Source organism: Muscardinus avellanarius, assembly GCF_963383645.1.
Source record: "Muscardinus avellanarius genome assembly, chromosome: 3".
Lineage (NCBI taxonomy): Eukaryota > Metazoa > Chordata > Mammalia > Rodentia > Gliridae > Muscardinus > Muscardinus avellanarius.
The window spans coordinates 138168190-138186405 of NC_137788.1; the positions used below are offsets into that span (position 1 = coordinate 138168190).

At 38.6% G+C, this 18216-nt stretch overlaps 1 protein-coding gene across 1 annotated transcript in view; it reads left to right on the forward strand.

The window, feature by feature from the left end:
* NEO1 (neogenin 1) overlaps window positions 1–18216 on the forward strand; it is a gene marked incomplete at both ends in the record, with an annotated part of 194557 nt that overhangs the window by 158927 nt on the left and 17414 nt on the right. The window contains 8 exons of the mRNA XM_080692886.1: window positions 1668–1763; window positions 4532–4755; window positions 4837–4975; window positions 7540–7647; window positions 8872–9066; window positions 9684–9716; window positions 12670–12738; window positions 16910–17057. Of these exons, the coding sequence (XP_080549012.1) occupies window positions 1668–1763; window positions 4532–4755; window positions 4837–4975; window positions 7540–7647; window positions 8872–9066; window positions 9684–9716; window positions 12670–12738; window positions 16910–17057 (1012 nt within the window). The remainder of the gene's footprint in view (window positions 1–1667; window positions 1764–4531; window positions 4756–4836; window positions 4976–7539; window positions 7648–8871; window positions 9067–9683; window positions 9717–12669; window positions 12739–16909; window positions 17058–18216) is intronic.

Below are 18216 nucleotides of genomic sequence, written 5' to 3' on the forward strand. Positions count from 1 at the left end.
ATGATATGTATTTGCAGTTACTGGCACAAACTAATCAAAACTAAGGCAGCAAATGAAAGTTCATTGGGAAGAGTGAAGACTGGGTCTAGATTAAGCCTTGGAATTGTGTTGTATCATGAGTGCTCTGTCATATCTATTCCCAGTCTCAGTGATTGATATCACTGTTTACTGTGTTATCCAAACTACTTTTTCCTTGCCAGTCAAGTAAAAGTCTAATTGATTCCATTTGTTGTGAATTCTGACATTGGAAGACCTGAGACTTCCATAAATTGCTTATTATTATCTGGAGCATAGGTGGGCCAACAAGGAAAGCAGCTATTTTAAGCTTTTGAAGCAACACAGGACATATGAGGTATAGATAATTTGGAAAACTGCCCAGCTGTGCCAGAAGTGAATATAACAGGTCATTTCCTCTCCCTGGAACACTTCAGTGGAACTCAGTTTTTCATTTTTGAAACTAGGCTTTTGAAATATTTGTACTAACCCTTGCCTGGGTCAGGAATGTGATGGATTATAAGAGTGAATGTCATTCCATCTATACAGTGTCCTGTCTCTTCTCTGAGTCTTATTGGTAGCATTTTGTATGATCCCCTAGAAAGTATGTTCCGGAGCTGGGCATGGCGCTGCACATCTGTAATCTCAGAAGGATCTCAGGTTCAAGGACAGCCTCAGCAAGTAGTGAAACTCTCATCAACCTAGTGAGACCCTGTTTCAAAATAAAAATAGGATTGCGGGTATAGCTTGGAGGTAGAATGCCCTAGGAAAGGAAGGAGGGAGGGAAGGAAGGAAGGGAGGGAAGGCTTCAGTCTTATATTGAGAAAAAGAAGGAAAGAAAGGGAATGAAGGATAGAAAGAGAAATATGGAGAGGAGAAAGAGTGTTTCAGTTTTACATTGCATAATCACTTCCAAGCCAGTTAAATTCTGGGCCATATCTAACCAAGAAGTCTGCATGATGACTGACAAGTTTGGCTGTCCTGGATTGAAGTATTGAGGACGTTTCAGCAGTTACTTGGTTTATCTCCTGCTTTTCTATCTTGACTGTCCCAACACTGTGCTTCAGGGAAGGAAGAGTTTAATTATTACCAACTCCACCTATATTCTTATGACACATAAAAATCCTATTTACTCCTTTTCTCTTAAGCCCTACACCATACAGCAGACATCACTAAAGCATATTAGGCCAAGAGAGGATTCAAGCACAGTCAACTTCCACTCCTGAGACTAAATTTGAGAATTTGATCTGGCCAGTTTTTCTCTACTGCATGAGCTTCCATCCACATCTCCTCACACCTCAAAATAACCCCATATAAAAACTTTTAAATCTTTCTTGAATTCCCTGCAGTTGAGATAATGCACAGTCGCCCTTGAATTTTTAAAGTTCTGTAGTGGGAGCCGGGCGTGGTGGCTCACGCTTGTAATCCCAGCATTTGGGAGGCTGAGACCAGAGGATCGTGGTTCACGGATAGCCTCAGCTACTTAGTGAGGCCCTTTGCAACTCAGTGAGACCCAGTTTCAAAATAAAGAATAAAAAATAGGGGGGGGGGTGTAGCTCGGAGGTCGAATACTCCTGGGTTCCATCCCCAGACCCGCCTCCCCCCAAAAAAAAATTCTGTAGTGAGGTGTTTTTTTTTTTAATTAATTGTGTTGACTTGTTTCTTTCCCTCAGATCCAAGCTCTCACTATGTGATTACCCTGAAAGCGTTTAACAATGTGGGTGAAGGCATCCCGCTGTACGAGAGTGCTGTGACCAGGCCTCACACAGGTAGGGTGTCCTGTCTGTGGTTGTCAGCATCTTTTCATGCAGCTTATATAGAATATTGACATGAGTTTTGCCCGATAAGTATTTGCAGAAGGAAAAGTATATAGCAATTTAGGGTGTAGACTTAAATAAGTTTTCAACAGAGAAAATTCTGAGCCAGGTATGATAGTGCACACCTCTAAATCCAGGACTTAGGAGGTTGAGACAGGATGATCACAGTTTCAAGGCCAACCTCAGCAACTAATGGTGAGGCCCTCCACAATTTAGTGAGGCCCTGCTTCAAAATAAAAAGTAAAATATTGCTGGTGAGTGTAGCTCAGAGATAGAATGTCCCTGGGCTCAATCCCCAGTACCACATACACACACACACAAAAAAAAAAAAAAAAAAAAAAAGAGGGAGGGAAAATTCTATTAATTTTTGTTTTGATTTGATTGTTAGAAAATATTAAGCCTGTCATGAAAGTGATTTTTCATCTTTTGGGTCATATTTAGTTAGAACTAAAATGAGTCAAAAATGGTAGTATCTCTATCTCTAGAGGTTACTAATTGTGGCAATAAATATATGTAATTAGTGAAGCTAACATTTATTTTACTAGTAATCTGAGTTAGGAAAGTATTTTTATGTGCCTAAAGAGTATAAAGTCCTCACTATCCATTTGATCAGTTGTACATTTATTATTAGATCAAATATTCATTGTTTTTATTTGAATCATTGGCTTAAAATATCTCCAAAATAAAGTAATGTATATATAATGTAAAATTTCTATAGCTAAATAAAACAGCTAATTTAGGTCTGAAAGTTTATTGAATATATGAGTCATAAATTTTTTACAGTACTGAAAACTAAAGATTTTTTTTCAGAAATTTTTTTTTTATTTGTTGCCAAGAAGTGTGAATCTTTTGTCTGCTATGTCTTTCAGATGCTGTTCATAATAATGCAGACTTAGCAATATTCTTATTAAACGAGAATCTCTGTCCTTTTGTTTCTTAAGCTTCTATCTATGTCAGAGCAGTATTATTACTACTTGTTTGGTAGTTCTGTTTTATCTTCTGCTGTTGTATGCCTACAATTTATAAATTCTTACAGAAATAGGCTTAGTAAACAAGAAAAGAAAAAATAAGGAAAAAAGAATATTTAAATAAGCCATCTTCTACTTTCTTAAATCAGGATATAATAGGAAAAAAATTGAAATTATTTTCTTTTGTGTAGCTTAAAAATATACTCTGCCAAGAAATACACAAATAAATGTTCCTAAGTCATGAAACCTATTAGCCTTTTCCAAGAGTTAGTGCATGTAAGAAAAAAATTCTCATACAATTCTAATGATTTCTGAACCTGTAGATGCATTTCTGTAACTAATTGGTTTATGGCCAGACAGTCTTTGAACAAAGCCCTTGATAATAATGTTTGCTGCCCCTCTGTTATTTTTAGTCCTTTTTGTGCAGGACATATATAAAAGAAGATTATTTAGTGTGGCAGTTATTTACAAGGCCTATTCCATTTCAGATTTGGAGATACAGGAAGGACTAGTTACCATATCTATGTGGGAAACCCATTTTAAACCTAAACTTAAATTATTACATATACACTTAGAAAACCTAGCTGAGAGTTGGGGAAGCTCAAAGGGACCTGCTACACTATATGTCCTCATTCGTGGTGCTTTTATGGCAAGTGGTGCTTTTATGGCAATTCTGGCCTTTGTTTTGTAATGACTTTTAGAAGATGTGTCTGTTATATAGGACATAGCACACGAGTGGAGACTTCCACTTTCAAATAAGTTTTCTGATTTCCAAAGTTCATAAAGCTGTGTCACTACTGGCCATGGCATTTCCCTTAACTGATGAGGAATCATCACTGGGTTGTTCTCTAGCTTTCCTGTAGAAGGTGCAGATGATCATCCAACATGATTACTTTTCCTCGAGGAAGAGGAATGCCCTTGAGTTCCTTTTGCGTCATTCAGCTGTAAGACATGTAATCATACTGCCTCTAGACCCCAAGATACCAGCAAATCTGGACTTGACCCGCTAACTTAGGTTTGCGAGTAGGACCCTTTCATGTCTAGTGCTATGCACTGATAACTCATGTTCTGAACATCCAGCCATATTTACTGAAATCTCAAAACATCTGGACCTTCTGCTGCTTAATCAGAAATTATACCCTTGATCTTAAAAGTATTTTTTTTTATTTTTCATGATTCTTTTTAGACAGTTGAATTTTCAGGTAATTTTAAGAAAATTCAAGCACATATATAATAATCACTAGATTACCACATTTTAAAATGACTGTAGTATTCAATAGCAAATATAATTAATTATTGCTTTTTTAACATTTTTCCTACAAATTTTTTCTTAAAAGATCACTATTAAAATGTGCTTTTAGGCTGGGTGTGATGGCGCATGCTGGTAATCCCAGCATTCGGGAGGCTGTGAGACAGGAGGATCCTGGTTCTCGGACAGCCTCACCTACTTAGTGAGGCCTTTTGCAACTCAGTGGTCCCCTGTTTCAAAATAAAGAATAAAAAATAGGACTGGGAGTGTAGCTTGGAGGTAGACTGTCCCTGGGTTCTATCCCCAGTAACACACACACACACACACACACACACACACACACACACACACACACAAACTATTCTTTTAAATGGATAATTAACTCTATTTTCTTTCTTTTTCTTCATTTCTCATCTTTCATTTCATTATACTACCCTGCATTTCCCTTTTATTTTTGTTTGTGTTAAAATGCCACTTCCCTTCTTTAATTACTTTTTACCCAGACACTTCTGAAGTTGATTTATTTGTTATTAATGCTCCATACACTCCAGTGCCAGATCCTACTCCCATGATGCCACCCGTGGGAGTTCAGGCTTCCATTCTGAGCCATGACACCATAAGGATTACATGGGCAGACAACTCACTGCCCAAACACCAGAAGATTACAGACTCCCGGTACTACACAGTTCGATGGAAAACCAACATCCCAGCAAACACCAAGTACAAGGTACTGACACATTTGCTTTGCATGAAAACATCTAATTATTGATATTTTCTAATTTTAAAGTTCTTAATTACATTTTTCCAGAATGCAAATGCAACAACTCTTAGTTACTTGGTGACTGGTTTGAAACCAAATACACTTTATGAATTCTCTGTGATGGTGACCAAAGGTCGAAGATCCAGCACATGGAGCATGACAGCCCATGGGACCACCTTTGAATTAGGTATGTGTTGTCACAATTTATGTCACAAGGCACTTCTTCTCTTTGTGAAATACAGAAACTATCACAAGTCCATGTTAATATTTGTGCCACATTCCAAGTCTCAGATTTCTCATCACTGCTTTTCCTACTCAAGGAAAAAAATTGAGTATATAAATTGATAGACTTATAGATAACAATGTGACCAGCTATATTTGGGCTTATCTTTGCTATTTTAACTGATGAATCTTTTTCATCACTGTGCAAGAATATTAGCAAATTAATAATATAGTGTAAAGCATACTAGATCTCAGGAATCAAGAGACTCGCGCTCATGTCAGCCATCTACTAACAATGTGAACATGGCTTTCAACTGAATCTTGGTTTCTTCCTTCCTGTAAATGAGGAATAATCTTGCCCTTTCCACTTTGTAGAGTTATTATAAGGAAAATGAGGAGCAGATGGGAAAGCATGTGGCAAATCACAAAGCGTTGTAGAGATGTAAGAGATTATTGTCATTAATCCTGCTTTACTGGCAAGTTGAGATTGAAAATGAAGCAACCTGCTCTTGAACAAGAGTTGTCAAGCTTTGTAGAACCTGAGCACTACTGGATGACCCCAAAACTTTCTTTGAAAAACAATTCATGTCTATAAAATCTTTCACCAAAACACTCTTTTGGCTTTTATTTTTAAAAGTAGGGAGAAAAGATAATTAAGCAAATTAAGGAGAGAGCTGGCTGTCCAGGCTTGATGGTCTCTTTGCTTTTTTCTCACTTTTAAGGTTATCCTCTATTTCCCCTAAGGCACTCCTAGCACAGGAATATGTCTTAACCATTGTGATTCTATCTGTGCTGGCCTCCCCATATCTTTCTCTCCTATCCAGGAATAATGAAAGACTGAAGTTATGAACTCTTCACAGACTAGGCTTGGCTCTCCTGCACAGTTGTTTAGAATTCCTACAGAACAGGGGATGGATTTGGAGACTTCAAAATATAGTGCACAAAAGTTTAAATAGACTTTAGTTTGCTTTCTTTGCCAGTGGTTTTTGTTGTTGTTTGCTGTGCTGGAGATTCAGCTTAGAAGTGTTTTACATCTGGGGTATACCCACAGACACACACACACACACACACACACACACACACACACACACTCTCTAAATTAGTACATTATAGTCTCACATCATAATGTAGATCATGTTGACAGTGGGATATATTCATACAGTACTTGGTGTCCTCCCCCCACACCTCCCCATTTCCCTCCCTCCCAATACCAAGTGTCCAGGTTAACAATGTTATGTTCACATGTATACACATAGTTGCAGGTAGCATTTCCATTAATGAGCCTCAGCCTTCTTTCTCCCCTGCCATAACCTTATTTTATTTTTTATTTTGAAACAGGGTTACTGAGAGCCCCATTAAGTTGCTGAAGCTAGCCTCAAATCTCCCAACTTCCTGCCTTAGCCTCCCAAATACTGGGATTGCAGGTGTGTGCCACCAGGACTGGCACCAGTGTTTTAAGAATATCTTGTTTTAATTCCAACCCATTAGCTAATAAATGAACTTTGTATTTTTCCTTAGGAAGTTTGCATGTCACCGGGCTATCTTCCTTATACTAGAATCTTAAACTAGAATCCCAGTATTTCAGGAAGAGAAGATTAAACTTCAGATATACTTAATTTGCTCATTTCCAGAACTGCTATTACATTAGTTTTCAGCTATAACTTGGAAACACAACTGTTGTTTTAATTTTGTAAGTTTTTCTGTTGCATAAATAACTTTTCTTTGGAGCAATAACCTCAATAGTTGGCAGTGTGTTTTCAATGTAAGCTTAAAATGAAAAATGTTAATTTTTAAATCATTTTTTCTTTGAGAAAATAGTACTTTTTTTTTTTTTTTTTTTTTTTTGGTGGTACTGGGGGTGGAACCCAGGGGCTTTCTACCTCCGGGCTATACTCCCAGACCTATTTTTTTATATTTTATTTGGAAACAGGGTCTCACTAAGTTGCTGAGAGCCTCACTAAGTAGCCGAGGCTGGCTTCGAACCTGTGCGATCCTCCTGTCTCAGCCTCCCAAGCACAGGGATTACAAGCATGTGCCACCACGCCCGGCTGGAAATAGTACTTTTAAAAGTCACATTTAATTGAAGAACCAACTATAAATGAGAGCAAAAACTACTTACCCTTAAAAATATTCTAAACAATAATCCAAATTGAAAGGAAGAAAGTTATCTTGGGCAGATTACATAACTTCTCTCATTTTGGGTGTCCTGACCTATAAAGCATGGACAGCAAGAACACCTGTCAAGAGTGCCATAAATATTTGGGATGCTGTTTACATTGCCAAGCATATAGTAGGTACTTGATAAAAACATTTTTTTTATTTCCATAACTGTCCCTTATATCACTTACCCCCAGCTGAGATGACCACTCTATATCCTCACAGTATGATATTTTCTCTTTGGTACTTTGCATATTCTTTTTTTTTTTTTTTTGCTTGTATTTTTATTGCACCTTACAAATGGAAAGGGTGGGAAAATGGTGAATTATATTGAAATAAAAAGGAATTATTGAAAGTATAATTATTTTGTAGTTCCTACTTCTCCACCCAAGGATGTGACAGTTGTGAGTAAAGAGGGAAAGCCTAGGACCATAATTGTGAACTGGCAGCCTCCTTCTGAAGCCAATGGCAAAATTACAGGTAAGATGACTTAAAGTGTTTTTTGTGCCCTATTCTAGCAAGTACTGTATTGTCAAGAGAAGTAGGAATCTGAGGTCTGGGTTGGGTGGTGTGAGTCATGATGGTCCTTGAAACTAGAGATGAGGGTATGATGTTTGCCCAGTGGCACGGAATTGAGTGGTTCTGCTCACGCTGCCTGCAAGGCTGATGGGGATGGAGTGCACTAGACAGCCTGTGGCTGAACTGTGACATTATAGAGGTATTAATTTTCCTTGGAACAGCTGTAAATTGCCTAGATAGCCAGCTTTGGTGTTGTATATCCCCGCTTAATTCCAGAGAACAATCCCTAATAAATTTATATTCTGCTCTTTTATCTTGAAGCCTAAAAAAGCCTACTAGGCTTTCAATTCATTACCTATTCCCCAGGCCTGCTGCTTCAGGTTTCTGTATGCTTACAGTTAAAGTTAACAGCTTGAGTTGTCCTAGGCCTTTTGAAGGGAACTGGAATTTCTTGAACTTCCAGGAAAACTTTGTACAGTAGAGGGGACACTGTGCTCTCCTCAGCCTTACCAAGGAGTGAACCCTGATGAAATTTGGCTGCTTCTCAATCCCTTTGGGGCCTCTGCTCTATATAGGTTTATGCTGAGGAACCAGTTTACTTTCTGAAGTAGGAATAAGGTGGCCTAAGGAAACAAGAAGTATTTCTTAGCACTGTCTTCCTTTTAGTTTTTTCAAAGGAATTCCTTTCTGTAAATCCTGGTCTTTGTTTCTTTTTTTTAAGATTTTGATTTTGCCTCTTATATAAAAGAATCAAGCATAACTTTACTTGGATTACATTCTGTTCTGTCCTTTAAAAACAGTAACAATGCAATTCTGTATGGTATGGGTCGGGTAGGCTTGTGTTGTGAGGCTTGCAGCCTCATTCTTGGGGATTGTATGCCCCCTGGTGGAGAATTCTGTGACAGTGCAGTATGGCTTCACCCACCCTTCATCTGGAGAATGTAAGGAGGTTGCTGCCCATCTGCCAGTTTTCCTCCTAACAGATCCCTTAGATGAGAGCTAAAAGTAGCATGTCATGCCATTACTGGTTTTCAAAACTGTATTATTTTAATTGTAGGCTCTTGAGGTTGCTATCCAAATATTGCATTATAATATGTAGATGATACTATAGGCATTTATTGACTTCCTAATTACAAAAAGAAAAACAAGAATAAGATTTCTTTTCCCAATAACTCCTTTGGACAGGTTACATTATATATTACAGTACAGATGTGAATGCAGAGATACATGACTGGGTTATTGAGCCTGTTGTGGGAAACAGGCTGACTCACCAGATTCAAGAATTAACACTCGACACACCATACTACTTCAAAATCCAGGCTCGGAACTCCAAGGGAATGGGGCCCATGTCTGAAGCTGTCCAGTTCAGAACACCTAAAGGTAAATCTTCTGAGCTGAGGGTTCGTTGAGTGTCTCTTTAATGGGGCTGTGCTTACATGTCCTAATGATGAGCTTGCCAGCTACAGTGATGATATATCCCAAAGGATCCCTTCCCCATCCACTCACCACCCAGTCAGTATTCCCCAGGTTCCTGGCCCTAATCATATCACACATGGGAACTTTGGCTCTAGGCTATTTGGGGCAGGTGAATTGCCATGATCTAAAAGTTTTTGTTAGATAGATGTGATAAGTAATACAGCACGTTATTGTGATGGGTACACACATGCAGCTTTCAACACATGCAACTCTTAGTTTAAAAGGCTTATTTATGGGCTTTATGAAGAACAAAAGACTAAATGGGACCTTTTATATAAAACTCAGGATAAGAAAATGAAAATACTGATATTGAACCAAGTAAGCTTAGGCTAATAAAGTTTAGTTGGGAACTAAGTCTGTGGAAATATGGATTTGTTTTCTGTTAGCACTAAAAGCAAGACTCAGTTTGTTTAGAAGTTTGTGGGGGATTTTGTTTTTTTCCTTTTAACCTCTGTCTGTCCCATCTTCAAAGCTTTTGATCCTTGCCTTGTTTTTTTCTTCCCCTGTGCTTGGCCTGTTAGCGGACTCCTCTGATAAAATGCCTAATGATCAAGGTAAATGAACAGATGGCCTCTTTCCTTTTCTCTGTTTTGTGACCTATATTTAGCTTTTTGGTTTCCTTTTTCTTTTTCCTCCAAAAATGAGTACCATGTATTAACAACTACATATTTATTGGCCAAAGTAGAGTTGAGTCCATGTTTGTGGCACTTGGGGTATCTGAAAAGCTGGGAATCTATTTAGGATCTAAATAGACTGGCAGAAGAAAACTGAGCTGAATAAAATAAGATTATTCACCTTCTGTAGTAAGATATTGAAGTTGATAACAGTGATGACTCACAATGGGAAAAATCATAAATTTTTTTATTTGTAGCACTTAGGATATTCATTGATTTTGATTATAACTTTTTGCTTAGAGATACTATTTTCCATCCCCCAAAAAGAACCTGCAAATTTATCCTACTAAATTATGTAATTACCTGTGGCTAAGAATGCTTAATTATGGTTTAGTTAGAAGTTAATTCAATTATTTTCCATTTCTTCTCTTAAGTATATCTGATCATTTTAAAAGAGGACAAAAACTATTTAATATGGAAACTTAGAAAGCCTAAGCCTCGATATCACATTCTTGAAATCATCTGAAAGTCTGCCTTCTTTTCACTGTTAATTGCCAAGGTGAAGGGTAGCTATATTTGGTGATTGTTATCTCTGCAAAGCAAACCAAATCTAGATTCTCATTTTGAGAAAGCACAAAAGTTAATCTGATAATTGCACTTTATGACTTAAGAATGGTTATTAGAAATAAAAAAGTTTTGGATCTTGGTTCATATAAGAGTCAAAACTTGAGGTATTGGTTTTCAGGACTTTAGACATGTGTTTGCATTCAGTGAGTCTTATGCCATACACAAGGGAAATTGCAAACATACTTTTTATACATGTGGAAAGAAGCATCAGGATGTAAAAACGACTGTGATGTATGTACACAGAACACACATGTGCTCATTGTTTTTTCACTACAGCCAGAGTACACTTCTGAGCTACACCATACCTCTGGGTATTTAAAATTCTTTACCTTATAGCTTCTTGTTCATAATTTAAATTTAAAAGAAAATTTTGGGGAAATACAGGAATAGAAAGCACCCAGTTTATTGGCAAAGCGTGAGCGTGTGATACCTGATGCAGTGCTCTATGCAGTTCGGCTTGAATGTAGCCTGCCTGATAATCATCTTCACTTAAATATAAAGAATCTTAAAATGCTGAGCATCTCTGCCAAGTAGATTCTGTCAGAGTGAAAAGCTTCTAAGAACAGCTGAAATCTTGACCTGTGGTGTGTGTAGGAAAGAATAACCTTAGAAGTAAAAGGACAAAGTAATCAGTATAACCAGGTATGGTGGCACACACATGTAATCCCAGCATTTGGGAGGCTGAGACTGGAGAATCACGGTTTGCAGCCAGCCTCAGCTACTTAGTGAGGCCCTTTGCAACTCAGTGAGACACTGTTCCAAAGTAAAGAATAAAAAATAGGGCTAGGGATGGAGGTTAGAGGTAAAATGCCCCTAGGTTCCATCTCCAGTACTGCAAAAAAAAAAAAAAAAAAATTACACACACACACACACACACACACACACACACACACACACACACACTGAAAAGGGGGTTGGAGATTGAGTTAAATTCTAGCATATGTGCTTTGGGACAGCCAAGGAGTTTTGTTACTTTCTTTTGGGATCTTCAGCTTCAGAATCAAAGTCTGATAATTTATAGGACTTCACATAGTCTCTAATGTTTTGCAGAAGCACACCTAGTGTATGCACTTCTGACCAAGCTTTACTTATAAAAATAACTCATTTATGTGTTTGCTGAAGTACTATGCTCAGTGCCTCTGTAATGGGAACGATTGTATTCCTTCCTGAAGGTTATGATGCTTATACTAATAATAGTTAATATTTATTGAACATTTGCTGTGTATCAGCAGTACTCAAACTACTTTATGGAATTAAATTTTCATTTAATCCTTGCAACAGTTTTGTGAAGTATAGATACCATTATTAGCCCTGCTTTATAATAAGGAAACCGAGTCCCACAAAGAATAGTTACGTAACTTCCCCAGAGTCAGTTACATGTGTTGGAGCCAATATTGAAATGCAGACTCAAGTCCTGAGAAGCAGCCTTTACCTTGCAGGTACAAGTGCCTCTCAGGCCTCTTTTCAAGAGGAACATGATACCGCTTTCCGACCACAAACCTTAGATCAAGGGATACCTTTGCTTTATTGGGGAAGGACTCCTTATGTTTACTTTACCCAAGGAGCTTTGCCTCTAAGTGTAAAGAATAAGGATCAAGACCACAAATAATAATTTTTTAAAAAAACTGATATTTGCATTTTCTGAGGCCTGCTGCTAGGGTAGCACAAGACTTAAGTCAGCAGCCTCACAGTGTCCCATGATGATGGATTCGGAGCCAGAATCCTTTGTAAGCAACTAGAGGGAAGACTGGTGTTTTTTTGTTTTTGTTTTTTTCCATTTCTGTATGTTTACAGGTGGCAGAGCAGGAACTGGAAATCCAGTTTGACCTTTCATTTACCTTTCTGCCCCTACTTAAGCTAACTTTATACATTGAAAGGTAACTTTAGAATTTGAGAAGATGATTCAAAATTATACTGACCCCATTAGGCCAGCTTAGTATAGCTGAGTCCCTTGGAAAAGTACAGTTCTGTAGTGAGACATCAACCTAACCAATCTCCTTGGTTTCTTTCCCAAAAGAACCTACTTCTGCCATAAGACCTCTGAGTATGTGCTCCCACATCCTGAACAAGAGAGTGACAGCCTTTCAGATGCCTCATTACATAGAGCTATACCTTAATTTTCTCTGTACATGCAGACTGCTTTCCTTTATTTATGTGCTATTTCATTTTCTCACAGACAGACTTTTTTTTTTTTTAAGAAAATACTAGCTGTGAACTGTCACACCAATATGTTGGGTCATTATTGACATGATTTCTTTTGCTTTAGCTTCAGGGTCTGCAGGAAAAGGAAGCCGGCTGCCAGACCTAGGATCTGACTACAAACCTCCGATGAGTGGTAAAGCACTTCCTATGGCTTTTTGAGCCTCTTGTGGATATTAAGTAGTTTTGCTTAAAGTCTCAAAATGTCTTTGGTAGCTAAAGTGGTAGCTTGTCGTGTGTTAACCTGTTGGATTGAACAGATCTAGTATTAGGCATTTTGTGGCAAATATAGAATCTGTAAATAAAATTGTTTTCCCACATATTCCATGAAGATTAATTCCTAAACAAATGATGTTCTCTGTTGCCCCTAGAAAATAATTAAACTTTCAAGAATAAATCCTCTAGCTGGATTAGCCATCGCCCAAAACAAGCCAAAGAAACACTTCATAGTGAAGTTCTCCCAATACTAGGGGAATCTTGAGAAGTTTTTTCCCACTCTTCTCACCATCATAAGAACTGATGTTCTCTGATTTAAAACACCTCCCTCTTTATAGAACTTAATTCATCATTTATAAGTCACTTTCACACATGAAAATCACATTTGGTCCTTATAATACTGGGAAACAGGAAGAGCAGGTACCATTATCCCCATTTAATCCATTAAGAGACTCAGTAGAGCTAAGCTTGCCTGTAATCCCAGTACTTGGGAAGCTAAGACAGAAAGATCACAGGTACTCAGCCAGCCTCAGCAGCTTCAGCCCTCAGCAACTTAGACCTTTTTTCAAAATAAAACAGGGCCAGGCATGGTGGGCCGCTGTTGTAATCCCAGCATTTGGGGCTGAGACAGGAGGATCGCAGTTTGCAGCCAGCCTCAGTTACTTAATGAGGCCCTGTTTCAAAATAAAGAATAAAAAATAGGGCTGGGGGTATAGCCCAGAGGTAGAATGCCCCTGAGTTCCATGCCCAGTCCAAAAAAAAAAAAAAAAATAGGCCTGGGAGTATAGCTCAGACGTAGAACAACTCTGGATTTTCAATCCCCATTACCACCAAATACTCACCTCCCTCCCTCCCTCCCTCCCTCCCTCCCTCCCTCCCTCCCTCTCTCTCGCTCTCTCTCGCTCTCTCTTTTCCTCTCCCTCTTATTATTATTGTGGTAATGGTGAAGAAAGAGTTGAGGGCTAAGAGTACAATGTCAGAGGAAAGCAGTTAGGACACTGTTATAACAGTCTAGATGAGGCGTAAAGAAACACCACTTAGTACTGTCTCAGGTAGGAGTGTTGGTACAGTCATTGGCTTCTCATTCTTGCACTGTCTTAAACAGAAACTTTTGCCCAGCTCATATATTAGAGGTCAAGTGCAGTAAAATGAGAAGCATCCGTCTTTATTAGACACAGAAAGGAACTACCACTACCTTTGCTTCTTCTACTCCAGCCCTTCAAGCTCTCGTCTGCTGTGACTGCCCTGCCATGTACCCAGTCCAGTAGCTCAGCACTGTTAATAACAGTGTTATGTAAATCTCTTCTCCAACATAGTAAGGTTCATTTTATTTGGTGCCAGTATTGTAGTCTTTCCCAGATATAAATTATTTTGTTGAAGGTCAGTATGTACAGTTGAAGTTGTCTGTCTGCTTAACTTTTTCTCAGAAATGAAGGATAAAAATGATTGAACCAAGTGTAGAAGAATAAGCCCTTAAGCCCTTCTAAATCAGCCCCAGATTTAGCACTGTGTTTAGATGTCATCTATAAAATCATAGATTCAGAGCTGGAAGGTCAGCTAATCCAGTGTAGTGGAAGGGATTCCCACAGTGAGTATAAATTTAGATCATAAATTTATAAGCCAGGCGGTATATGAGAATCACTTTAGGAAATTTGTTAAAAACACAGATTCTCAAACTATTCCTTGTGGTGGAAATTTCTTTTAGAACATCCCACACAGTGAGAAGCCTCTTCTTAAGTACTCCTAATAACTAGCTTCACTGCTTGGAAGGGCAGCTCATCTCATTATTAGACAGTTCTGATGGTTAGAAAGATAAGAGAGAAGCATTCAGGAAGCGGAGACCAAAGGATTGCGGTTCACGGACAGCCTCATCTACTTAGCGAGTCCCTGCACAACTCAGTGAAACCCTGTTTCAAATTTAAAAAGACTAAAGCTGGACGTGGTGGCGCACACTTGAAATCCCAGCATTCAGGAGGCTGAAACAGGAGGATCACAGTTCATGGCCAGCCTCAGCTACTTAGTGAGGCCCTCTGCAACTCAGTGAGACCCTGTTTTAAGATAAAGAATAAAAAAAATAGCTCAGAGGTAGAATTCCTCTGGGTTCAATCCCCAGTACCGCTAATAATAATAATAATAATAATAATAATAATAATAATAATAAACAAAAAGGCTAAAAAGTAGGGCTGGGTGTGTCGCTCAGAGGTACAATGCTCCTGAGTTCTGTCCCCAGTACTGTAAAAAAAAAAAAGGGAAATTCCAAAAATATTCATGGTTCATGGTGGTTCATATAATGTGAGCATACATAACTTCAATAATGAGGTGTGAGCAAAGAAATGTGTTTCAAGAACTGGAAGACAGCAAGACTTAGAGCTGCCTGGAACTCATCACATAAGCAATGAAAAAGTAGTTAAAATAGGAAGAAGAGAAAACTGAATTTATTAAGGTCCTAAGTGACCTCTTCTCTGCCCATCTCTCCAGCCTTTCTCTGTCACTTTTCTCCTCACTTCATTCACTCTCTCTTGCATCTCAGCTTACGCAGCGCTGCCAGCCTTTCCCTGCCTTGGCCCTTTCATGGCTGTTCTCCCTCTGGAGTATTCTTCCCTCAAGTCTTTTTATGATGGGATATTGTCATTCAAATATCAGCTCAAATGCCATCTTCTCAAAGATTTCTTTCGTTGCTTTAAACTCATTTATCAGTATAGCAAAACAGACTAAAGCAAAATGAATGGAGAATTTAGTGTTCTAGGAGGCTGTGTCTCAGTTACTTTCAACAGGACTCTTAGTCACGTGTGGTGACGTGCACTTGTAATCCCCAGTACTTGGAAGGCTGAGACAGGAGGATCACAGGTTCGCCACCAGCCTCAGCTACTTAGTGAGGCTTTCCATAACTTAGTGAGACCCTGTTTTAAAATAAAGAATAAAAAATAGGGCTGGGAATGTAGCTCAGAGGTAGAAGGCTCCTGGGTTTAATCCCTAGGACTGCGGAAGGGAGGGTGGGTGGGTGGTTGGGTGGATGGACGGACGGGAGGACGGATGGACGGTTGGTTTGTGAGAAGGAAAGGGAAGGAAGGAAGGAAGTTAGTTAGTTAGTTAGTTGTGGGAATGTGCAAATACAGTCTCTAGGCCCAGCTTCTTTATCATGGAAAGAGACTGTATACCATGGGGCAAGTCTTTATTGGTCCCCTGAGCCATTTGGACAGAACTGGAGAGTAACCTCTTGCAGTATTTACCCACATTAGATTCAGAGAAGTTTCTTAACCACTCAGTCTTAATTAACTTAGTCACTCAGTATCATATCCCCTCTTTATTTTACTTTTTATAGCACCCATTACTAATTAGTCATTTCTTGTTTATTATGCCTAGCTTCAACCCCAACCTTTTCACTTTTGTTGTTCACTGTTGCATCCTTAGTATCTGACATAGAATAACCAGTCAATAAATAATTGTCAAATTAATTCATTTGTGCAGATCTACTTTTTCTAAAATTGAATACGTAAATTAACTCTATATAGACTGTGTTTTATAGAAACAAAAAGGGCTGGGTATGTAGCTCAATGGTTGAGTGTTTGCCTACCTAGTGTGAAGCTCTGGGTTTGATTCTCAGTACACACAAAAAATTTTAAAAAATAGATGTTTTTAAGTGTTTGTTTTGTAATCTCAGACATCTATGTTAGGGAGCACTTTTTTATCAATATACATTTTAAATTATTTTGAAAGCCAAAAACCAAATGACTTTGAGATGGTGCTTTTAAAGATGAATTTGAATACTCTGTAAGACACCAGAGAGCCAAGACCCTTTATTTGCCTGGGTATATCTAGCCATTTGAAAGCTCTTGAATGTTGAGCACAGTTGAAGCAATTCTTACTGAGTACCATCTCTGAGCTGGGCTCGGTGCTGAGCACTCTACATACTTTCAGCTTCCTAGACGCTCATAATCTAGAGAACATAGCCGCATTCATGCAGCACTTTTTGCAACATGGCGAGTGTTAAGAAGAACGTTCACCTGGAGGATCTCGGAATGGTTCTGTAGGGTGGGTGAATGTGCTTTTTAAATTCTCGAATTAACAGATGTGCCATTTTCCCTGTACAGGCAGCAACAGCCCTCATGGGAGCCCCACCTCTCCTCTCGACAGTAATATGCTGCTGGTCATCATTGTTTCTGTCGGCGTCATCACCATTGTGGTGGTTGTAATCATCGCTGTCTTTTGCACTCGGCGCACCACCTCTCACCAGAAAAAGTAAGGATTCCCAAAGATAGTCCATAGATGTTGTGATATCTTTTTTTTTTTCTTCTATGTGACTTCTGTGTTTAGAGTGATGCAAAAGTTAAATCACAAAAGATGAAAAGCATATGATACAGTCATATGTTACATAATTACGTTTTGGTCAACAAGGGACAGCTTTTATGATGGTGATCCATAAGAATATAATGGAGCTAAGCCTAGTGCAATGCCCATACCTATAATCCCAATACTTGAGAAACAGAGACAGGAAGATTACAAGTTTGAGTCAGCCTCAACAACTTAGACCCTGTTTCAAAATAAAAATATCTAGGAATATAGCTTAAAGGTAGTATACCCTAGGTTCAATCCTAATTATAACAACAACAATAATAATGGAGCTGGAAAAATTCCTGCTATCTGGTGAAACACATAGTTGGAGAAGAAGCAAGAAAAAAGAACTCTCAAGAAAATTCACAGTGAAAAGTTTTTGATTTTTTTTGTTTTGTTTTGTTTTGTTTTTTGTGGTACTGGGGTTCCTGGAAGCCCTTCTACCTCTGGGCTACACTCCCAGACCTATTTTTTATACTTTTTTATTTGGAAACAGGGTCTCCTAAGCCAGCGCGCACGGCTGGCTTCAAACCTGCACGATCCTCCTGTCTCCACCTCCCAAGCGCAGGGATTACAAGCCTGGCCTAGCAGAAACTTTTTTCAGACTTCAGCAAGCTTGTTAAAAAGTTTGAAAACATGGACCCCAACATTGAAAGGTTCTTATTAATGGGAATGTGCATGATGAATTATCCACTTACAAGCAAATCTGTGATGAAAAAAGAAACCCAGTGATCCACTGTGGACATTTTCTCCTGAAGAACCTCAGGTAGATGCTTCAGGAGGGATTCCAGGAAGAGACATTATGGTAAGAGGAGACAGTTTCATGCTTGTTATTTCCCCTGAAGATCTTCCTGTAGAACAAGATATGGAGGTAAAAGGCAATGATATGATGATCCTAACTCTCTGGAGGCCTAGGCTAGTGTGTGTGTTTACATCTTCGTTTTTAACAAAAAAATTAAAAATTAAAATTTTTTGTGTGTATGATACTGGGGATTAAATTCCAGGGTGCTCTACCACTGATCTATACCTGCAGTCATTTTTATTTTTTATTTTGAGACAGAATCTC